Source organism: Watersipora subatra, chromosome 4, assembly GCF_963576615.1.
Source record: "Watersipora subatra chromosome 4, tzWatSuba1.1, whole genome shotgun sequence".
Lineage (NCBI taxonomy): Eukaryota > Metazoa > Bryozoa > Gymnolaemata > Cheilostomatida > Watersiporidae > Watersipora > Watersipora subatra.
In genome coordinates this window covers 35,382,642-35,407,776 of record NC_088711.1, presented here as the reverse complement: position 1 = coordinate 35,407,776, position 25,135 = coordinate 35,382,642, and the positions used below count along the sequence as shown (strand labels likewise).

At 36.7% G+C, this 25,135-nt stretch overlaps 1 protein-coding gene across 2 annotated transcripts in view; it reads left to right on the top strand.

Moving 5' to 3' along the window:
- LOC137393123 (uncharacterized) overlaps positions 1-21,599 on the top strand; it is a 55,166-nt gene extending 33,567 nt beyond the window's left edge. The window contains exons 11-24 of one of the 2 annotated variants that reach the window (XM_068079545.1): positions 147-257; positions 1,675-1,792; positions 3,541-3,665; positions 4,486-4,661; positions 6,555-6,706; positions 7,225-7,319; positions 8,752-8,911; positions 9,598-9,721; positions 11,859-12,055; positions 14,183-14,363; positions 16,962-17,268; positions 17,473-17,633; positions 17,817-18,007; positions 19,688-21,599. In XM_068079545.1, coding sequence (XP_067935646.1) covers positions 147-257; positions 1,675-1,792; positions 3,541-3,665; positions 4,486-4,661; positions 6,555-6,706; positions 7,225-7,319; positions 8,752-8,911; positions 9,598-9,721; positions 11,859-12,055; positions 14,183-14,363; positions 16,962-17,268; positions 17,473-17,633; positions 17,817-18,007; positions 19,688-20,703 — 3,114 coding nt within the window. In that variant the 3' untranslated portion in view covers positions 20,704-21,599. The remainder of the gene's footprint in view (positions 1-146; positions 258-1,674; positions 1,793-3,540; positions 3,666-4,485; positions 4,662-6,554; positions 6,707-7,224; positions 7,320-8,751; positions 8,912-9,597; positions 9,722-11,858; positions 12,056-14,182; positions 14,364-16,961; positions 17,269-17,472; positions 17,634-17,816; positions 18,008-19,687) is intronic. The other variant, XM_068079546.1, reaches the window with a different exon arrangement.
- Positions 21,600-25,135: the final 3,536 nt, after the last annotated feature.

Below are 25,135 nucleotides of genomic sequence, written 5' to 3'. Positions count from 1 at the left end.
AACGATTGAGAACTACTGTTCTTAGATCTACTGTTCTTAGATATCACGACTGCCTCTACCTGTTTCAAATATTACAAGACATGAAATACTGATGGTGTGTATTCTTTTAATGAGGTATTGCATTTACTGAGTCTTATTATTGGCAGTTGCTGAGGAGAAGCAACTTTCATGTTGTGGAGAAGGTGTATGATGATGGTTTGAACTACGTGCTCGTATCTGGTATTAGTCAGTCACCAGTATCTAACCAGGTAACTTCAGTTTATAGCTTGTACCCGATATTAGTCAGTCACCAATGTCTAATCAGGTAACTCGTTTATAGCTCGTATCTGGTATTAGTCAGTCACCAGTATCTAACCAGGTAACTTCAGTTTATAGCTTGTACCCGATATTAGTCAGTCTCCAATGTCTAATCAGGTAACTCGTTTATAGCTTGTATCTGGTATTAGTCAGCCACCAACGTCTAATCAGGTAACTCCAGTTTGTAGCTTGTACCCGATATTAGTCAGTCACCAATGTCTAATCAGGTAACTCGTTTATAGCTCGTATTTGGTATTAGTCAGTCACCAGTATCTAACCAGGTAACTTCAGTTTATAGCTTGTACCCGATATTAGTCAGTCACCAATGTCTAATCAGGTAACTCGTTTATAGCTTGTATCTGGTATTAGTCAGTCACCAACGTCTAATCAGGTAACTCCAGTTTGTAGCTTGTACCCGATATTAGTCAGTCACCAATGTCTAATCAGGTAACTCGAGTTTATAGCTTGTATCTGGTATTAGTCAGCCACCAACATCTAATCAGGTATCTCCAGTTTGTAGCTTGTACCCGATATTAGTCAGTCACCAATGTCTAATCAGGTAACTCCAGTTTATAGCTTGTATCTGGTATTAGTCAGTCACCGGTATCTAATCAGGTACTCCACCTTCTACTCCGGTACTCCACCTTCTATTCCGGTATGGTTCACTCGGCCAATCCTAGATGTATGCCCTAAACCTGACATAGCATCATAAACCAACATTTAGCGGCTGATATGTATTTGTGATCATCGGTATCAAGTCACTGATATCCACATGGTATTGTTTTACTTAGTTATTCATTGACATTGTACTTGATGAGAAGTCCAGCCTGTAACACCAGGTCATTTTATTTGAGTGGTGCTTTACAGTGGTCATCTTATTTGAGTGGTGCTTTACAGTGGTCATTTTATTTGAGTGGTGCTTTACAGTGGTCATCTTATTTGAGTGGTGCTTTACAGTGGTCATCTTATTTGAGTGGTGCTTTACAGTGGTCATCTTATTTGAGTGGTGCTTTACAGTGGTCATCTTATTTGAGTGGTGCTTTACAGTGGTCATCTTATTTGAGTGGTGCTTTACAGTGGTCATCTTATTTGAGTGGTGCTTTACAGTGGTCATCTTATTTGAGTGGTGCTTTACAGTGGTCATCTTATTTGAGTGGTGCTTTACAGTGGTCATCTTATTTGAGTGGTGCTTTACAGTGGTCATCTTATTTGAGTGGTGCTTTACAGTGGTCATCTTATTTGAGTGGTGCTTTACAGTGGTCACCTTATTTGAGTGGTGCTTTACAGTGGTCATCTTATTCTTGTATTATTAAATATTTGTTGCGTAAGTCCCTAATCAGAGTTTGCCATTCTATTTATCATCATAACCTTTTGCAGAGACAGCAAGATGCCATGCTGCACCATCTCTGTAAGCTTCTTGACCTTCTTCTCGACATGAAGCATTGTCTCCTCCAGCTCAATGCCATGTCTGGCAGGAATCTTGTGCTCAGGGCAGGTCAGTCACCTTCTGTACAGTCAAACCCCTACATGTGAAGCTAAAGCATTTTGACATCTGCTTCATATGTTAAGACCTTTATAAGTTGAGACCTTCATATGTTGGAACTTTCATATGTTGAAACCTTCATAATTATGTTGAGACCTTCATAATTATGTTGAGACCTTCATATGTTGAGACCTTCATAAGTTGAGACCTTCATAAGTTGAGACATTCATAAGTTGAGACCTTCATATGTTGAGACCTTCATAAATTTGGACAATAGAAACTGTGAACTAATAGACCTTACATACTTTTTATTACTAGTATATTTTTTCAACTTTTTAATTTTCGCCACACTCTACAATTTCACTTACATAACTGGCGGGCTTTGAAGAACTTCAAACGTCGTATGCTAGAAATTACTTTGAATAGAGTATCAAATATTTGCTAGAGAGTTACTTGGCATATTGAAAAGGTTGTATGTTACAACAGTTGTACATGGAGGTTTCACAGTTTCCTGTTTTTTTCTTTTTCCCTTTTCAATGTCAGATATTAAATTCTGTCCTTTTTTTCACCGCTTGAAGGTCAGATATTAGATCCTGTCCTTTCCCATCCCTTGTAGAGGTCAGATATTAAATCCTGTCCTTTCTCATCCCTTGTAGAGGCCAGATATTAAATCCTGTCCTTTCTCATCCCTTGTAGAGGCCAGATATTAAATCCTGTCCTTTCTCATCCCTTGTAGAGGCCAGATATTTAATCCTGTCCTTTCCCATCCCTTGTAGAGGTCAGATATTAAATCCTGTCCTTTCTCATCCCTTGTAGAGGCCAGATATTAAATCCTGTCCTTTCTCATCCCTTGTAGAGGCCAGATATTTAATCCTGTCCTTTCCCATCCCTTGTAGAGGTCAGATATTAAATCCTGTCCTTGCCCATCGCTTGTAAAGGTCAAATATTAAATCTTGTCCTTTCCCATTCCTTGTAGAGGTCAGATATTAAATCCTGTCCTTTCCCATCCCCTGTAGAGGTCAGATATTAAAAGCAGTAAATACAAGCTCATTAAGAGTTATTCAGTATTGGTTGTCTTTGAAGATTGGCGCCACGCTAGTATCGCTGACGATAAAATGATTCTTCTATGTTAATGCGGTGGCAGTCATTACATGTGCCCACTTGAAGTCATTATTTGCTGTCGTATTTCTTATATTTTTAGTTTCTAATATTCATTCATTTAGTTTGCTAGGAATTAATTAATAATTCCTAGGAATTATTAATTAATAATTCCTAGCAATAACAGAATAATTACTAGGAATCATTCTGGAACCTTCTACCAGTTTTTATATTGATTTCTTAAATAATAATGCATACGTAGCAGAATAATAGTAATATTCTTTTCATAATAGTCATAGTGTTGGTAGGTCTGTGTAAATAATGTTGGCAGGTCTGTTTGAAGAAAACGTGGTTGCGACTCAAGGTGAAAAAGGAAGCTGTGTGAATAAGGCTTGAAGCTATCCCACAGAAGCACATCGTAATTGGTTGAAAGCTACTTAACAAAATTTAATTAAACCTGATTGAAAACCCATAGAAAGAAATTGGTACTTCGCTTCAATTTGAACAAAGCAAAGTGCGAGCAAGAAGTTATAGTTTCAAGTTGTAGCTTGTAATCAAGTTTTCATATTCATGTTTACGAAAATCTTCCGCCCTTCATGTTGTTAGAAACCTTATATTATCAAGTATGTGCACTATCAATCAGGGGTGTTAATTTTACACAGGAGTTACAATGGGAGCTGTAATAGAGGGGGTGTTCGGCTACAAACGGCCACAATATAATATCTGGGGGCCAGCTCTTGAGATTGCCAAGAATCTGGAGCTTTCAGGAAAGATGAACCATTTGCAGGTACATGTAACCTCTATTTATTTTGTTGGCCTCTTTAACTCATTGCGGTGCCATATTTATAGCCCACCCTAAGTGGAATTTCTCTCTGCAAATGCGTTAAAGTTTTATCGAAATTTGTTCTTCACAATGACCAGCCGTGTCAGACATATTGCAACTATATAGGCTTTACAAATCGTAGATCAATGGACTTATGATGATTATCTATTTAGTAATAGTACTAGTTACAGTGATTATTATACTTCTAACAATGATAGTAATAATGCCATAACCTGTAGTTATAGTAATAACTCTTCCAATACGGAGCATGTTCAGGTTGTTACTCACAGTAGCATAGGGAGGGTCCGAAAATAGTCTGAGCTCATTCTGTAACACATTTGTAGACTTGCTTGATGGCATCAGCTGATGTAAGATTATATTCTGGTTAATTTGGTATAAAAATCTTTTTCATAAACCTTTGGGTTCAAAGTTATGGCAACATATCTGCGCTATTGTCAACTATCAGGTTTTACCAAAGGTTCAGTTATGTCCATGTAGAACAATTTATTGGCTAGCAAAAAAATTAACTGCTAGTCTTATAAAGCTTGTGGTCCAAAGTTTTTCATTTGATTTGTGTTCAAGTTCTAATTTACTGACAGCTGTTTAATTAACTGATGGTGGATAAGAGCTTTAAGTCACTGGACATACTCCGTACTAGTAGCTATGCCAATAGTTGTCTCCAGACGCCTGGAATCATCTCTCATGAATTTTCTGGAAGCCTTTGCTTTGCGCAGTAACAGTTTTAGAATATGCATCATAGCATGTGGTCAATTTGTCTCTTTAGGTTAACAAAGAGGTAGCACAATTTTTACGAGAGAGATTTCAGTTTCAACCAAGAGCCCAGGCTAATATGGGAGTGTTTCAAGAGCTGCAGCCATACATTGTGGTCAGCCGGCGTCTCCAGGCCGTGATAGCGAGCGATAACGAGAGTGTGAGCAGTGAGAGCCACTATGGAGCGAGGTGAGTTCTGAAGACTTCGATATCAGTGTACCGTCTAACCTTTACATGGGGAGTCAGTTCTATCAAGATCTACTTTGTATGTTAAAACCATGTGTTGAAGGATGTATTTCTGTAAGAAGACTATTTAATTTGATTAATTCATTCCACAGCAAACAAACCTAAGGTAACTCATTAATAAACCTGCAAGTGGTTATAGCATTAAAACAAATATATATATATATAAAACTATGTAAAAATTTAAATGTGAAAGCTGAAGCAATAAAGTGATAATCAGTAAAACGAGGTTGCTATTGCTTTGGAGTCACAAAGATCAAGGCATGGTGATGTGGAAGTTCAGAGACACAAAGAGTGGAGACATGGTGATGTAGAAGTTTGGAGACACAAGGAGTGGAGGCATGGTGATGTAGAAGTTTAGAGACACAAGGAGTGGAGGCATGGTGATGTAGAAGTTTAGAGACACAAGGAGTAGAGGCATGGTGATGTGGATGTTTAGAGACACAAGGAGTGGAGGCATGGTGATGTAGGAGTTTAGAGACACAAGGAGTGGAGGCATTGTCATGTGGAAGTTTAGAGACACAAAGAGTGGAGGCATGGTGATGTAGAAGTTTAGAGACACAAGGAGTGGAGGCATGGTGATGTAGATGTTTGGAGACACAAGGAGTAGAGGCATGGTGATGTGGATGTTTGGAGACACAAGGAGTGGAGGCATGTTAATGTGGAAGTTTAGAGACACAAGGAGTGGAGGCATGGTGATGTGGATGTTTGGAGACACAAGGAGTGGAGGCATGGTGATGTAGAAGTTTAGAGACACAAGGAGTAGAGGCATGGTGATGTGGATGTTTAGAGACACAAGGAGTGGAGGCATGGTGATGTAGGAGTTTAGAGACACAAGGAGTGGAGGCATTGTCATGTGGAAGTTTAGAGACACAAAGAGTGGAGGCATGGTGATGTAGAAGTTTAGAGACACAAGGAGTGGAGGCATGGTGATGTAGATGTTTGGAGACACAAGGAGTAGAGGCATGGTGATGTGGATGTTTGGAGACACAAGGAGTAGAGGCATGGTGATGTAGAAGTTTAGAGACACAAGGAGTGGAGGCATGGTGATGTAGAAGTTTAGAGACACAAGGAGTGGAGGCATTGTCATGTGGAAGTTTAGAGACACAAAGAGTGGAGGCATGGTGATGTAGGAGTTTAGAGGCAGACGTGCTGATTAATGTATTCAGTTTAACTTACTCTGACTTGGACTAGGTAATGGTTGAAGTAACTAAATTTATATATTTTTTATTATTTTGGTATTTTACAGTTTATTTTTTATTTTGCCCGGTGCTTCCACTTACATAGTTGCAATTTTTCAACAACAAAAAATGTCAGTTGTAAGCGATTTTGAAAGTATTTTTGGAAATTACTTTGAATATAGCGTCAAATAGTTGCAGACAGTCAAATAGTTTTATCATTTGTTGAAAGGTTGAGGTTGTTGTAAGTAGCGATTTGACTGTATGTACAATTTGTTGATGGTGTTGATTAAATCAATTCATGGAAGTTGCTTGTTCTTGTAAACTAGAAGACAATTCCAAATTTGTAGTATTTTAATTAGTCATCTCTACCGGTAACAATTGTGATAGTCAAATCTATTTTAGCTTTCTGTATGCAAGTTAGCATTGATATTTTCAATTAAACAACATATGTGGATTATTTACTCATATATTTAACATAAAAGTTGACTACACTGAAAACTAACAATCAAAATGCAGAATAATTTCCACTTGCACCCATTTAGCATTTCGACAAAGTTGGGGTTATAATACAGTAACGGTACAACAATACAATTTGCATTTACAGGAGGTAGTTTATATCTCATTGTGCCCATCCGTTAATGCTGTCACATAATAACAGGTCACCAGCGTTACAGAACCACTCGATGGGCAGCATCAGTCAGGCAGAAACGGTTGTAGTTAACGGTCAGATGTGCAGACCAGCTCCTTCCATTACCGGTCCTAGAATCAGAACGGCGAGCTTTGAGATGCGCAGCTCTGAACCGGTCTCAGGTACATACTTTGTGGCCTTCTGATTGCGCTGCTCTTAGTTTCATGGCTTATTTATCTTGCACACTTACTTATCTTGCGCACTTGGAAAAAGTTGTTTAGGGATCTTTATAAACCTTTAAACTTGCTTCCAAACAATATTTGAGTTTTTGGGAGAAGTTCAAACTACTCTAAAATAATGAATGGGTTTTAGATGGTCCTCTGAGGGCATAACTAATAATATGTACTACCCTACTGCCTACCTATAAACCTGTTAATAAAACATACCAGCCAGAATACAGGAGAGAGACAAAACATGTCAGTGTTTCAGTTGTATCATTAACGGTACTAGTGTTGGTGAAGTTGGAGAGTTGCAACTTCCGGTGTAGTCTGGCGCCCCTCTAGGAATTTGTAAAGAGTGTGTCGGACAGAGCTGTTGATAAATAAGATCTTTGGAAAGTTTTTATTTGCAATAATCATTTGTCGTTGTCTACTACCCTGAACTGTGAGTCTATGGAATACATGTTTGTTGATTGTGGCAGGTATGATGTATATCAGCAACTCTGGGAACAGCACGCCGAGTGGCAGCTTTACAAGGAACCAGAGTCGGGATGGCATATTCCTGGAAAGTTGGAAGGTATAAAAATATATCACCTCAATCGTAATGAAGCTACAAAAATCCGCACTCTCCTCGTAACACGCCATGGTTAATTATGGTATTACTAGATGCTTATAGATGTACTCGCTTTCAGTGGATTTAAAAGCCTGTGAGTGATATTGGTGGAGTACAGATGGATCATGTATACATCATATTCTGTTTTAATTTTCATGTTTTATTTATAGATACGCATATGTAGATATATTTATTGATATATGTGTGTGTTTATATATACATTTATATACCGCTGAAGTAAGTAATAAAATAGAATTACTTATGTAAAGCTAATAAAGACTTAATAAGAAGTATGTAGTTGAGTTTATAACTTTTTTGTAAAATGGATGTATATTTTTATTTGTCCAAATGCTGTTAGAACAGTATGAAAAAAATTCTTGTTTCAAATGACTTTTGGTGTCTATAAACTTTTTTCACGGTCTGTATTGAATTTTGATGTATCTTTGCTATTACCATAAGTTGGAAATTCAGAGTTTCCAACTGGTCTCTTTTTTGTGCACTATCACAGGTTGGATTTATATTAGAACTAGATGCTGGGCCTTTCTTGCTAATTTAAATTTCTAGTAACAAGAGATTTAAAGATTTTAAATTTTCATTTTCTGACAGCAGAGTTAGGCTTAAATTGTTGTGGAGCCAAAGCAATAATAAATTAGGGCTTATAAAGCTGAAGAATGTTTTTTTCTTAGCAGAAAAGAGACAACACGAATCACTCCATATGTGATTGTAATTTCATCACATATAACCCATGTCATTTCTTGATGGCCCTACCACTTCTTCCTTTGCATCGGGTCATAGGCGGGTCATGTTTCAGTTGTCAGCAACATCGAACTTCGTCAACTAACCTCCGACAAATATGCAACTTTAATCGCTTCAAATCAAGTCTCAAGCAACACCTCCTTGGTTCACTCGAATAGCCGTTGTAAAGTTTTTCATCTCTATAAATTGACCAACTGCTAACAGGCCCAGCGACATGACTAGCCATGCTTCTGTACATGTGGGTCTTCATTGCACCTACTCTTTCTCGCTGTTTTGTACATTTTCAATGAAATGAAACAAAAAAACACGCTAAAGTTAAGTTCTCTGATAAACTAGTATTTTGTTGATACCATACTTAAATGGAAAATTATATTAATATATTGTCTTCATATGTGATAAGAAAGGTCTAAGCTCAAACAAACACCCGTAATAAAGAACCAAGTTAATGGCTGTAAATTCTTCAAAACATTAATTATGGTAAAATTTCCATCATATGCCGGATTATTTGAATAATATGGATAATAAAATATTCTGGAATATTCCGGAATGTGTCGGTAAGTTGATGAGCATGATCTCTGTCTCTTGCAGACATGTATTGTAGTACTACTTTGGCCCAAGATAGGTGTTCTCCCTCTTGTAGCTACCGCAAAGTCCTTCGCTGCCAAAGCTTACAGCCACTAGGTGTTTGTCTCCAGAGCTTCCTGCAGTTCACTACACGAAGAATACAAATGGTCCTTTGAGTCAAGGGCCTGGTTCAGACAGCAGAGGAACAATAATACTCACTCAGGCTAACCTCACAGGTTAGACACCCAACCGATTTATGCCTCAAGATCAAGGTCTAAGATTTAGGTCAAGCCAAATGTGTACACTATAGTTGCAATTCTACGCTTTGATGGTTAAATATTATGTTTATATTTGTAACATTGTATAACTTAAATGTGATTAATTTAATTCAAGTGATACGGATACAGTAACTTACCATGTTATATTTAAGATTAGTGTGTGAAAACAATGCACTGCTCACATCTAACGTAAACGTGCAATTTTTGTTTACAGCTTGAGGGTTTCTTGTTGGAGTGTGTGTCATAAACTAATTGATTCTCTTCCTTAAATATCTCGTCATCTCAATATTTCAGACTCCATGCCTAAACAAAATTCATGTTAATGTTGCATCAGGAGTAGTCATTTCTCCATGACTTCTACTGATTGCCTTGCTATTGGCTGCTATTTTTCGCCATAGTTGGTGTAACTGTTTTCATGTCTTTCAAAATGCAGTCTTATGAACGATTGCAGAGTAGAAAAGGTAGCTAACATGAAGGTATAAAATACGCAGTTACATGTACCGGGTGCATATGGTAAGCGGAATTGACATGTGAGGTAATAATATAGCTTCTCATGCCAAGTCATATTCTATGTCTAGTGGCCCATTTCTCTGTTTCTAGTACCATCTTTTTTAATCAACTACCTCATGAATTATATCCTTTAGGCAATGTGACGCCGACTGGTTTTCTTGGACAAGATGAGTTTACTTCTACATCTGAGTTTGTCCAACCGTGTACAGTACAGACGAGTCTTCCTAAGGTCGCTAATGTCATCAACTCAGGCAGCATGTATGTCTAGTTATTTGTCTTCTCGCGTTGGCTTTGCCACGTTAATAAAATTAATTTAAATGAGGCCTTATTGCAAATATTGCTGCTGTCTAACCAGAATTATGATTAACCATCAGATTCAACCTGTTGGCCTTGTTGTGGTGTTGTTCTTGTTCCCTTAAGGTTACCTGACAGCATTGTAAATGATATTAATAACAGCATAATAGTACAATCATGCTCCTTCATTCTTTATCAATGATTTTGGCATTGGTGGAATGATAATCCATCTTTTGACACAAGCTTTTGTGAGGTAGACCCTAGCTCGGACATAATGAGAATGTCCTTTGTTAAAACATACACATGAGCTACAGAAAGGCTCTTTATGTCAATGTTACTAATACCCAAAGAATGATAAACTTGCATAGCGTAAAACCTGTATTTGAACGCCACCTCTATTTGAACGCCACCTCTATTTGAGTGTCACCATGAAAGAAAGGTTGAAAAATAGAGCGCTACTCTCTAATTGAATGCCACTTCTATTTGACCGCCACTATTTGACATTCGTGATCTTTACGAATTCATAATAGCAAGTGATCAGTAGAAAAGTGTTTCCAAAACGTATGTGAAAAAAGTTTTGCGCATTCATGATGGAATCTGTGCTACTACATATTTTGAGGCTAAAATTTTGAGGCTATTTTAATTACACGCAATCTCTCTTTATTTGCGAGAGAAGTGTAAGTTGCCCCGCCTAAAAGTTTTGCTCTGCTAAAAATTGTTTTGACGCTAATATCGACTAGCTCAGCTGTGCAGAAGAGGAGTTGAGGTCAGTGGACACTGGAAGATATTGAACAGCCAGAAGAATATGAAGTGGTTTCAAACGAAGGCAACAATCAGAATGCAAATGGCCGAGCAAACGATGCTAATAATTTTAGTTTAAAAATGTTAATGTTTTTTTCTGAGTGTAACTTGTTTTTGAATATATATTTGTAGCATTTGATAGATTATTATTATTATATAACTCATAAGCTTGCAAGTTCATAGCATATTATTTAATAGCATTTATTGCTGTTATATAAACTCAGCTTACAATGGATCGACGCTCATAACTCCTCTTCTATTGCACATAAAAAGCCAGTTTTAGCTGCAAGCTGTAGCAAGCATGTCAATGAGTGCAAAGAGCCTTTATGCAACCTTATCAAATATAGTTATAAACTGAAAATATGCCTTCAAATTTAGAATGAAATACAAACTTAGAAAGCTTCAACAAATTGCAACACAGGCTATAAGATCATTGTTGGTTAATTGCAAGCAATAGATATAAACTGGTGGACATATGTATCAACTTTCCAACTGCATATTTATTTAGAGATCTACGACAAGTTGGGTGTAGATTGGCAAATTTCTTGCATCCGAAAGGGTTGATGTTGCTCTACCCAAAGGAAAATGCAAAATATAGGTGACATTCATTTCGCCTGTGAAAGGGTTAAATTTATCTTGTGAAAATTCTGACAAGGCATTTGAAAAATATTACGCCACCCTTTATTTGAACGTCACCTCTAGTAAAACGCCACTATAAGGGAAGGGCCACGGCATTCAGACAGAGGTTATACAGTATATACCTTCTGCTCGTGTACCACGCATCAAAATAATAAACTACTTTCTATTTGCCTTAAATATAGCGCAAGAACTAAACGGCTGCACATAGACCAGAGTCAGCAAAGTATTATATGTCTTGCATTAGTATGGAGTGCTGGTTATAAAGTTACACCATCTTGTGCATTTCTCAAGTCAATAAATTTGCTCTTTATGCGAACTAAAAATTAGAAGAATTGTTGGGAAAACTTAGCTATTCTCATGTCTGGTTTTAAAGCATATCATTTCTAGTTCTGCTTCTAAGAAGAGCGATTTTGTTTAGACAATTTTTATATGTTTCAGCTGAAAAATTGAACGGTTTTAATATAATTATATGTATATGGCACCATATCTGTTTCCGCTTCACTCTTTTTAAATGTCGCCATTTTGTCTGTAATTTTTGCAACTCGAAAATGTTCCTGAAAGGTAGCGTTTAGTTGAAGTTTGTCATGACTTGTCCTATGACAATATGACATGCAGTTTTTTGTTTTTTTTTTCAATTCTTCTTTTTTCATATTGGCTGCAGGAAACACAAACAACAGTTGAGCCCGGTAGGAGAGTTGGCAATATCGGGAGAACGAGCAGCTAAGCAGAGCAACAGTTCTCTTTCGTCAGCACTCATAGGGAGGACAACTCCGACATCTCAGCAAGACAGGGTGTCTAATTTCTCGGGTGGGAGAGTTACACCAGGGTCTGCTGGCTCCTCACATGGCTCCCAGCTTGGTAAGTGACTTTGCTTTGTAGTATCCTTTATTTGTTGATAGTGTTCGATACATTTAGTCAACTCTATAATTTGAACGGGTCTTCATACAGCCTATCAGCTAGATGTATGGTTCTATAAAGTTATAAACTACAGTCAAACCTCAACATATGAACGTTGTGAACATGTGTGGTATGAACATCACTTGACAAAACAGTAACCAAATGTAATGACAATGTCAAAGAAATAAACTGATTCCAATCTACGGCGGCTTTTCATTTTTGAGCTTTTAAGAGCTTGTAATCACATTCCCACATATTTTGCACCTACCACACAACAGAGTAAGACATGGTGAATCTTTTGATACCAAATAACTGTAATGTGAATTTTGTTGCAAATCAACCTTTAAGGTAATTATATAATAACAGTAATATTACTTCAAGGTAACATATAGCAATAATAACATTATATAAAACTGCAAAAAACTAAATTATGTTTGAGAAACCAAATTGATGAAGTAATGATAATAAAAAAAATTCCGGTTTTTTGTCACTCGACATTTACACAAAGGTCAGGTGAATGTGGTGGAGGGTTGATAATGCAGGAACTGGTTATGTTTCTCAACATGATTATGTTTTAAGAAACTTTGAATATTGTATGTTGGGAATCACTTCAGGTGCCAAGTCAAATAGCATGGTAAAAGTTTACTTTTCAATGTTATTGTATTCATGGAAGAGACTATCAACTGTATCTCTCCATAAACTAACTACATGAATATCTAACCATATCAACTTGTTTTATTTCTACAAATTAGTTTACAATATGCTATCAATTATATCCCTATATAAACTAGTCTGAACACAGGCTTCCTTAAACCATAACTGTCACGTATAACTTTTATCATATTTAAATCAGACACGCTGACTCAGATTTTGTACTCAAAATTAAGATTGGTCTACTAACTTTCAAAGTCATATAAGCTTTTTTAAAGCGTTTCAATATCGGTCTCGAAAACAACACGATCGGCACAACAAGCTCCGCCCGTAAACATGTGATGTGTGTTAGCTTTTTAGGAACGGAAGTTAAGAATTTAAAATGATAGAGATAGGTGTCTTAAAACCAATTGTTATCTAAATTCATACTTCAAAATAATCTCAGTCTTTTATGAAAGGTAAATAAACTATTTAAAATTACTCATAGCTTGTTACAGGATGTTTAATAGGTTGAACACCGAGAAACATGAGCTCAAAATAGCGCGATTTTATCACAAGCTAGCGTTGTTATCGTGCTTTTTTGAGCTCATTTTTAAATATGCAATATTAAATAGATCATCTACCTTTCAGAAAAGACTGAGATTATTTTTGAAACTGAATTTAGATAATAATGGATTTTAAAACACCCATCTCTATTATTATAAATCGGACTAAACATCCCTAACTTCCGTTCCCAAAAAGCTAGCGTACGTCACGTATTATGGGCGGAGCTTGTTATGCCGATTGTGTTGTGTTCGAGACGGATATTGAAACGCTTTAAAAAAAACCTTCATGACTTTGAAAGTTAGTGGACCAATCTTTTTTTTGAGTACATACTCGAAATCAGCGTGTCTGATTTACCTAGTAAATATAAAAGCTGTACGTGACAGTTATGGCTTAAGGCTAGTTTTCTATAAACAAAGTTATAAATTAACTTTGCTTCTCTTTTCATTTTGAATCATCCTTAGGATTTCTTGTCAAAAATCTAGTAAATAATCATTCGGTGTATCTGTACTTATATACTGTTTTTTGTGTTTGCAAACTTATAGTTCATTAGGTTTTTTAACATTTTTAACCCAATTTGTTTAAATATGCATTTGACAAGGCAGACCTGATTTAGACTTATGAAGATAGTTTAATTTTTCACTATTGAGACCTCTAAGAAGTGCATACATTATATTCACAAGCAGCTCTAAAATTTCACAGCTTTTTCCTCTGCAGATGATAATGTCCTTGACTCTTCATATCCTTGTATTATAGGTCTAGCAGCACGGTTAGTAATTGTGGAACCGTGTTTAGTAGCTGTGGAAAAGGGTAGTCGTGTTTAGGAAGGTGGCATGTATGAAGTACCTGTATATATTCTAGTTGAACTTTAACCTAAATTTGGTGATTTTTTAGGTAAATTAACTAGTCATGGATTTGTATTTTCGGCGCCACAATCACCGCCACCGCAGGCTCGAATGTCTCCGGCTCTGAGCTATACGAAATCAACTCCTTCACATCATCGTCATCAGAGTCGCTCTTCCTCTCAGTCATCCCACAAGGCTAGCCCTGTAGTTCAACGCACCTACGACAGCAGGTAGAGTAACACTTGGAATATGGTTGGCAGGTGGCCCAGTTAATGATGAACTTATGAAATAAAAGGGAGTGTGCATTAACTATGTCCCATTCGTATCACCTAGACAGTCTGTATTTGTAACAAAACTAAGAAGATACCTGTAATGATCAATCCATATGATGTCTATGAATGGTTTGCTCAATGTTGCATCTGGCCATGCATTTGAAATGTCTCTGGCTGTGCTGATTGGTCACCATTGATTCATGTCCTCAATTGGGCAACTTCAAATAATTAGGTCAGGATGCTGGTTATAGAGACAAAGTTAGTGACATATATATCTTAATCATTTCAAAGTTCAATTACTGGTATTTCCACACGTTCCAGACCACCTTATTTGATAAATGGGAAGGCTTGATAACATCTGTCATTAGAGAGTTGTCAATATTATACAGATAACTCTCAATTATTCCTTGACTCAAATGCTTCCGATATCTCGTTTTGTTGTTAAGTTATTTCTGATTGAGTTTCAAGTCCTTTCACGTCGTTACTCACATGCTCAGATTTAAATACTCGGTCAAGGTTATCAATCAAGGCAGCGCAAAGAATAGGCTCCTCGCATACATATTGGCTCCCTCCAAAAATGTTTGTTTGCATATTTCGATAGCCATAAATAGATGCATCACTGTCCCGGTTTATGGTGGTCGGCGAAATGCTGAGTACAGTCAAAACCGGACATACAGAGCTAATCCTTTTGCATATTTGTCTCGTATGTCAAAACAAATCATGTTAAAGCCAATATATATATATATATATTTCTCAAAGTATGTGTGTACGCATTCCGGCTATAGAACTTAAAATCTTGGGATATATATTCCGTACCGAAGAAGATTCGATCTCGGACCCTGCAGTTCGCCTGGTACATTCAGCAATGCTTAATTCTGGTGGTAAAGTTAGTAATAGAGATCTACTGTATATATGCTGCAACTTGTTCTAACTAGAGTCTTACATAGCTTAATTTGTTTATCGTTATCATTTTTGTATTTTATATATTTAGTTTTTGTCAGCTTTGATATTTTTTACTTACAAAATGTGATGTTCCAAGAGATTTTTAACCATAGTATGTTGTAAATAGCTTCAGGTGTTGAGAGAAATATTTGCTCATATTTCGAAAAATTTGCATGTAGAGGGAACTGTAGGTCAAGGTTTGACTATCCATTATTATGAAATCAAAGCGTGTGCTTTATTATTGTGGAGTTGTCTACTCACTAGTAAACTAAACTAGTGGTAAATACTGCCCAACCTCTGTTTTTTAATCTTTTAAATCTCGAACAACTCAGCGTTCGAACAAACATTTAAATTTTTTTCTTCGGATGCTCAATGACAATTTCGAACTTCATAGATATTCTTCCACATAAGCCGAGGAAACACGAAATTGTAATTTGGTTGCCAAGTGACACCCTCTCTCGAGTTATCTTTTGTATTTAGTTGTTGTATGTAGACGTGGGTTGTGGCTCATGAAATACTGACTGTGTTTTGTGTTTTGCGTTATGTAATTTTTGTGTTTTAGTAAACTATGACCTGTAAGGTATTTCTGCATTTTCATTTCACACAAAATCAAGGAAACAAAACTGACGAATACAAAGTGACAAGTACAAATAGAGTATTTATGAGAACTTCGGTGTACTTTATAAATTACCTACTCTCTTAATATACAGTTTAAGGTGTACAATGATGGAAGTCATTTTATAGTCTTGGAAGGATTAAAATTTCTGTACTATTTATAAAGAGAAAAATTGCTTCGGAATTCAAACAAATTGCTTTTCAAACAGCCTTTTGAACCTCATTGTGGTTAAAACCTGTGTGCTGACTGAATATAACTTGGTGAACTTTATGGCTGACATGAATCGTATTAATTCTTTGTCGTAATTGTGGTCTTTATGTAAGCAACTGCGTAATCTGGTTTGAATGAATAGCTCTATCTGATTGGCTAGCCACTGACTTAAGCCAAATTGTAATTCGTGTGGAGTAGTCATGTCTAAAAACAGTTTATATAACTCTGGGAGGATAAGATACAGTTACTGTGAGTGAGCGGGTAGATTTGAGTCGAAGTGGAATAGTGATTGAGATGGATACTTTTTTGTAGCTCTCTCTGTATAATGTTATCAATATATAAATATAATATCAAAATAGAAATACCCGAATGAGTTTCTTTATCAAAACATTTTATGAGATGGCCTTAAACATTCTAAATTTTTCGCTTGTCTTGCTGGATGTAATTTTGCCCAACAAAGTCAGGGGAGAGGCTTAGATTCCGCAGTTTTTGTGTCGAGTATCGGGTAACCTTAGTAGAGTTCGGTACTATCCCTTCCTTATTTCAGCTAGTCAATCCTGGTTTTTCAAGAATGTCGTTTGTATTTTTCCTTCAAAATTGCCCTTTGTCTGGGCCACGGTATCTTTCATCAGAGTGACTGTTCAACCCAATCTTCTTCACATAGACATCCTGGTATTGTGCTGTAACAGGTGTTGTCTAAATGTGTGACTTATTCGTGTCAATGTTTCTTGTGTATGTTCATGCAGTTTGAATCCGCATTGTTCACATGTACTATTTGTATGTTGCAGTGGTGGAAGGCTTGACTGCCAGGCATCCGACCCTCAAGAGTATCGAGATACAGTACCATTGTTAGCTGAATATGACCAGCCATACCTTAGAGACAAACATGAATCACCCCATATGTATCTCAAGGACAAGCGTGAGTCACCTCAACCATATCTCAAGGACAAGCACGAGTCACCTCAACCATATCTCAAGGACAAGCAAGAGTCATCTCAACCATATCTCAAGGACAAGCAAGAGTCTCGCAACAAACCAACAATTCTTGATCTCAACAGAATTATGAGTAGCAGCTTGTACTCTGATAAAATGCAGGTACGTAACATCTTCTGATTAAATGTTTCAATTTTTTGGGTTCATTTTCATAAATTGAAGTATTTCAGGAACACCAAAGTACGTTGAGTGTCTGGTAACACTTAATTTACCTTTATCGATCCCAATTTGTTATTCTGTTATTGGTTAAGCTCTGCTGCTCGGATCTCAAAAGATATTTTTATTCATAGTTGCTATTTGCTCTAGACATCAATGGAAGGAAACGTCAGTTCGACGAGCACCACACCTGATGATACTGTTCCCATGATGCCTCTGCAAACTTACAATCATGTCATTCCGAACTCGGAGCCAACCGATGCGCAGAGTAATCCAGGTCTGTCTCCTCTCCTCAAGCGTCAGATGAATAGGTAAGTGTGTGTGACCTTGTCACTTGTCAGCGCTTTGTCATGGAAGGAGTGGATAGCATGACAGGGCACTCTGCCAGCAAATATGCTATAAGACATAAGAGCCTACTATTTGACACTTATTTGCAGGTTTGACACTTGTTTGCAAGTTTGACACTTGTTTGCAGGTTTGACACTTGTTTGCAGGTTTGCTGCCAAGCAAGATACGCCGCACAAATCTCCTCACCTTCCCCGTAAGCACAGCGTGCGTTCCAACAGTTCTGGCAGTCGCACCGCAGGTGCTAATACCATCTGTAGCCTTAGCCCTCCCTCCACTCCTCTGGAGAGTCCTAACGTGCCTGCACAACAGAGCACCCTTGCCATGACCATTGACCAAGGTACTCGAGTTTATCCCATGTACAAATGAATGTGGGACGAAGCCGTAGCTTGCAAGCTACGACTAGCTCTCATAATTGTTAGATATCATTGTTATTGTCAGGTACCATTGTTATTGTTAGGTATCATTGTTATTGTCAGGTACCATTGTTATTGTCAGGTGCCATTGTTATTGTTAAGTACCATTGTTAATGTTAGGTACTATTGTTATTGTTAAGTAACATTGTTATTGTCAGGTATCATTGTTATTGTTAGATACCATTGTTATTGTTAGGTACTATTGTTGTTAGGTACCATTGTTATTGTTAGGTACCATTGTTATTATTAGGTACCATTATTATTGTTAGGTACCATTGTTATTGTCAGGTAACATTGTTATTGTGAGGTACCATTGTTATTGTCAGGTATCATTGTTATTGTTAGATACCATCGTTAGTGTCAGGTACCAATGTTATTGTTAGGTACCATTGTTATTGTTAAGTACCATTGTTATTGTTAGGTACCATTATTACTGTTAGGTACCATTGTCATTGTCAAGTAACATTTTTATTGTCAGGTACCGTTGTTATTGTCAGGTATCATTGTTATTGTTAGATACCATCGTTAGTGTCAGGTACCAATGTTATTGTTAGGTACCATTGTTATTGTCAGGTAACATTGTTATTGTCAGGTACCATCGTTATAGCTATGTACCAGTGTTGTCAGGTACCATTGTTAAATGATGCGCTAAACTAATTACAGTAGACGCTCCTATAACGTAAATTCCAGATAGCGTAAAGAACTTATGTGAAGTTGTTGCTTCGTACTACATAAGAAATTTCATATAATGTAGTGTCAAGTCGGCGAGTTCTTAAATTCGATTTGAATAGTAACCTGTCTCGCCCCACTTGCTGGAGAAAAAATGATGTGAGTGTCGCGTTATATCTATTATATATACATGTATATATATACAACTTCCATGACATTCTACTTTGTTGTGATAGATCATCAGATGTGTCAGCAAAACAGAGAATAGGTAGCTGCGCAATTGTTCAAAAATACCTAAAAAGTGATCGGTTGGTGCAGGTGTTACAGCATCGGTCTACCAATCGGAATATCACGAGTTGGAGTATTGTCGGAAGTTATCTTTTATCCTAATCATGATCCCTGAATACAGATAGACGACACAAAGGTCTTTATATTGAACACCCGTCTTTTCCATATTAAAAATTTTTTTTGCTTTATTGTAGACGTATAAAACATTTGTTATCAGTTTTATTCGGTAGAATAGACCACTTTTTAAAAAAATAAGTAAATCGTTGTAAATCATCGTCGAAGATGTGCGCTCTCCATCAACTTATTGTAAAATTGCTACAATCACGGCCTATAAAACCTATGAAATTTATCAGAAAAAAGATAAGTTGTCGATGCAAACTAATAATATTACAGTTACGGTATATCCTACAAATTAAAAGGTTAAGTGTAGTTTTTCCATTTTGTGTGATTAAAGGGATGAGTGTGGAAAGATCTTGGAACAGATTAGGTAATTTACATGTATTTTAATGTTCCTATAACATAAAATCCCTATCATGTAAACGTTTTTAGAACGAATTATTTACATTGCCTACTGTATAACCTTCTGTTAGACTTGTTTTTTCAAATGCATTTATTTCAAGTCAAATATTAGTATATTTATTTTGCAGATGCAGTGGACAGCGATGACCAGTGTTTGGTGCAAGATAGCTATAGCTGGCAGGGCGCGCGACCAAAATTGTTCTCTAATGTTGCGGAGCCTCCACCATTCAGCAATGGCTACAAGTCATCTCCTCCTCCGCTGCCGAACCCACCGCCTCCTGCCGAAAGCATCACAGGGTCAGAAATGTCAGAACTATCTGACGATGACAATGAGAATGTTCATCACGTGTATGACGCAAATGGGACGGACTACGATAACATGTACAGCACCGATTATGGTACGTATGACAACAGGGCAGCGCTATACCCTCACAAGTCGACAAGCAGTCCCTATAATAAGCTCGCCTACTCGCAGTCGGATAAGTTTAAAAATAAGCTGAAGCAGATGCAGTGCTCGGGTCAGAATGTGCGTGAACTTTACAGCGAGGTTGAGAGTGATGCTGCCGATTGTGAAAGTCTAGTTGGTGACACGGACTGTGAGACGGAACCGATGGGAACACAGTCTATCTCACACGGCTACGGTCATCCACGCCATAAACAACTAACAGAGAATCGGCTGCTCGCCTTACTCAAGCCTTCATTGGGCGTTTATAGCACTCTGGGCTCAACATTGCGTCACTGCCGCAGTATGGAGCTCCTGCCAAGTGAGTCCGAAGCAACAACCGAACGGAATCGCAGGAAGGGTCGCTCCCGGCCGAGATTAAATAATGAGCATCCATCTCAGCATTTCGATGACAATATAAGCGTGACTTCATCAATGCTTGGCAGTGAGTATTCCAAGAGTGATCCATACTTAAGTGATATCGGGGCATATGAGTCGGAGTACGACAACTACCGACCAGACGTTCGAACTGATGATAATTTCTTCTCCAGTAAGCCAATTGTCGGCATTGACTTGAATCAGTTTGGAAATGTAGACTTTGACAAGATTAAAATGAGTGAAAACATGACCACACAGGATTATATATTAAATCTACAGCAGCATATTGAGAGCCGACAAAAGTCGCACATTACAGATGTTTGACACCGGAATATCCCAAATTATTGTTTCATAGCAATATGAAACAATAGAGTCATCAGCCAATGTTTTGGGGGCAACCTTTGTACGATGACGTCAGCTGTCTTTATTATATTGTAAGCTCATGCTACTTGCATGGGAGTTGTCCTTCCTATGCTTGTATTTTAGCAGATTGCATTGCAGGTTAACCATAAGGTATTTAGTTTTGTGTTTTTAATTCTTATGTTCAACTATCTAAGCTTCTGCCATATATAGAAAAATTTGTGGTATTTTCAGGATACATTTTAGATAAGATTTGCCATGCTACAGTCAATCATTTTGGTAGTTATCTGCTCTTTTTAATGCAGGACTGAAGACATTTTGTTCGACTACTGATATGATAGATTTTTGTACAACCAAGTTTAAATTAGAAGATGCAGTTGTACTTTTTCTAGTCGTTTTTGGTCCAAAAGTTGTTGTATACACTCTTAGTTGTATGTCACTTAGATATGTACAAGGAGGAGCCTTTTTGTTACATATTACAATATTTTGTTTCATATATATTGCATTAGCTAATATTTTTTGCTGCTTTAATTAGCGTTATTGGTGCTTATAGATAATTAACTCTAAAAATTCTCAATTAAATTATATAGATATTTAAAAATAAAGTTATGTAAATATTTGCTCATATTTCAACAGATTGTTGTACTCTCTCTCCCAGGATTTTTCTGCTCTTGTATTTTTTAAAGCTATTATTTGCTATGGTTTCCAACTATTCTGTTTCTATATAGTGCAAACCCTGCTTTAACAAACAATCCTGCTTGAGTAAACAAATACTTATTGTTTCCTAATGTTTGCTAATCATGAGACAATATACAATAGCTTTTTAGGAGTTTGTTGTAAGAATCTAATATTGATGGCTTAAAATATGTTCTACTATAGTCGAGCTTCATTGACAGAGATTGCAGCGTCTAAAGTAGCACCATTACGGTTACAATAAATTCTTATTCTGAGACTGAAAAGATAGTCAACCAGTTGAGTATGCTCATTCTTCGCTTATTTCATGAATTCAGCTCAGCGGGTAAGTTTGAGTAAAAGAATGGTAGTTTGTGATTTTAGCGGAAAACCGTCGCTCGCAAATCTATCGAGGTTAAACAGGATTTGTAGAATTCAAGGCTAAAATTGAAGCTAAGTCAGTTATTCGCTGGACAGAGTTTGTCTACCAGTTGGCCTGTTATAGAGTGAAATATGTACATAACCCTACGGCAGCAACTAAAATAACATCTAATTTTTTCACTCGAGTTTTCTGCTTTAACTCCGTCAGCAACTAAAATTTTCACTGCCCCAGCTGCTAGGTTTCTAATGTTGCTCCATCAAGCGTCTTACATAATTTTATTGATAAAAAACCAATTTTGCTTCCTTGGGCTACTTAGTTTTCCGTAATTCGTCTTGTTTTTGTAAATGAAGTCTCTGATATTGCCTTGATCTAATTACCGAATCTCACTTATTAGACTAATTCGTCTTAAGATGCTCAATTTCAATAGTATCCCATGGGCTGAAAGATGTTCAATACCCGTGCTTCCTATTAAGTTAAGATAGCGTCTTATCTACAATCCTTTCTCATGCAGTCAGCATGTCTCTCTGGCTTGAAGTAAGCGTTCTACCTCCGGCATTTATAAGCCTGTTTTAAGGTTTACATATCTACTATCAAGTAATCAGAAATGAAGAGTTAATATTAGGCACACAGGCTAGACACTGCTAAATTGTTAGCAGGAAAGTAGCACATATCATGGTGAAATTGTCAACCATTAGTGACAACAAATCAGGACAGTTTCTTATTGCAGTTTGGTGCTCAAGAGTTGTCACCCCCTTCCTTAAGATTTTCAATCGGAGTCACTTGCCAACATCATAAAGGCTCAAGTTCATGAATGCAATTTCATGCCATCATTCAAGTGATTGTACAAGCAGTTACAGAAAAACAGTTCTTTAGTAGTAATACTGGAGAAGTCTTAGCTGAAAGTATATGAATAACATCAACAATAAAATCAAGTGAAAAGGCCTTTGTTTACCTTCTTCAAAACTGTTTTCGAAATATTTGCTTAAAATATTGGGGTTGATGAGGAATTTGAGAGCATTCTTTTGCAGTAGATCCAGTCCAAAAAAGTTTTATCACCCAGATTGGCTAATACTTGGTCAAGGCTGCCAATACTTGATGTATAAAATAACGGAACTGTCTGGTATTTTCTGAATTACTCAATACATCAAAAGGCTTTTGCGTAACCCAATCTAGAGAGGTCATTGTATGAGTAACCTAATCGAGAGAGGTCGTTGTGTGCTCAGCTAGCAATGTCTTTTACAATTCGAGCTCATAAATAATTCACAACTAACGATCAGAACGAAGCTCTTGGCTTTACTCTACCTTATTAGCCATTTATTGGCTAGCCTATCACATGTCAGTCTAAAACTTCTAGCATGTTCCGGAAGCTATCGCGTGTTAACGAATATAGTCACGTTCATATTACACGCTGTTAGCAACTGGAGTTTCTTAAGATCTATTAATAGACAGAATTCAAACTTTGAACAAATCTCAAAATCTTTATAAATTTCATACTTTATCACCAGCATTCTTCGTCTTTGTTTGTAGAAGTCAGCGCTGCCAAGCATTTTAAGTGAAAGAAATGTTGTGAAAGGCACACCTACTGACAGGAGCGCGTATTGCTTAATTCAAAAGCGCTTATTAAGGGCAGACGACTGACAGAGCACTAAATTATTAATATGTTATTAATGTTCTTCATAATAAGATAAAGAGAAGGTTATAGCATGAGAATATTAATGATTTGAATTAAAAGAATAAAGTTGTTGTATTATCATGGGAAATATGTTAGAGTTTAGGATAAGTTTGTCATGTTAACTTACGAAAACTTTATTTAGCCTGAGGAGCATAGCCTGAGGAGCATAGCCTGAGGCACATAAGTAAGTGCCTGAAACTTTTAGTAGCTGTAAAAACTTTTTAAAATTAATCTGATTTGTAAATTTTTTACCCTTTTATATGGCTAGCCGATAGTAGCACAGCTACATGTACGGGAAAGCATTGACATAGAACACATAGCTTACATGTATATGAAAGCATCGATATAGAACACATAGCTTACATGTATATGAAAGCATCGACATAGAACACATAGCTTACATGTATATGAAAGCATCGATATAGAACACATAGCTTACATGTATATGAAAGCATCGACATAGAACACATAGCTTACATGTATATGAAAGCATCGACATAGAACACATAGCTTACATGTATATGAAAGCATCGACATAAAACACATAGCTTACATGTATATGAAAGCATCGATATAGAACACATAGCTTACATGTATATGAAAGCATCGACATAGAACACATAGCTTACATGTATATGAAAGCATCGATATAGAACACATAGCTTACATGTATATGAAAGCATCGACATAGAACACATAGCTTACATGTATATGAAAGCATAGACATAGAGCAACAGATGTTGATAAAAAGAGAGGGATGATTCATAATAGGAATTTAGTCAATGTTCGCAAGTATTTTGTTGAGCAGATAAATAATTATATTTACTGTCATAAATCTGCAAAGATTCAGTTTGTATAATAAAAAACATATGTTTTATGATTTAGAACCTGTTCAAGTTTAAACAGTATAAGTCAGTAGAAGTCATTTTGATGTACAATGATATGATGATATAACTAATTGGGTATCGTGTCACTCCAGAGGCTCTATAATATAGGATTATTGATCGGCATGTTACGTACGCAGCTTTGAGTCTAATGGAATTTTCTGTTACAATGTAAATCGATTCAGCCAAATGTTCTGCACGCGTCGTCAATACTGCGCATTCTTTCAGAAGGAAAGTTCAACCTGACCCTCCGCATCCACTTCTCTGCGACATGCTCATCAGCTTTTGAAAAGCTTCAATACAGGTAAAACATTTGTGGATTACTGCAACAATGTGAATTATTATCATTATTTATTTTACTTTACTCGTTGAATAGTTTTTAGACTTTTTAATAAAATATAATCAGCATTTGCTAGGCCTCAACAACATAGGCATTAAATGTCATTTATTAGGTTATTATATTATTCTGTTATTCCATTATATTATATCAAACATTTTTGCAGTGTGGAAGGAGAGTAGCTCTATCATGGATTAATGCATTTAAACCAATATACAGACATTCGTGCTAATATTAACTTTTAGAAATATGTTTACTTTGATGAATAATGCGTTGGTGCTGTCTAGAAAGGTTAAAATTTGTTTTAAAACTTTCAGACGGTTCATCATATTATACCTCCAGTAATTACCAGAGTTGCATAGAATCCTAGAGTAACAGCTGACAATAGTGAAAGAATTATTGCGAAAGGTAGGGACTTTAATACAATTCAAAACTCATGATTTCTTAGC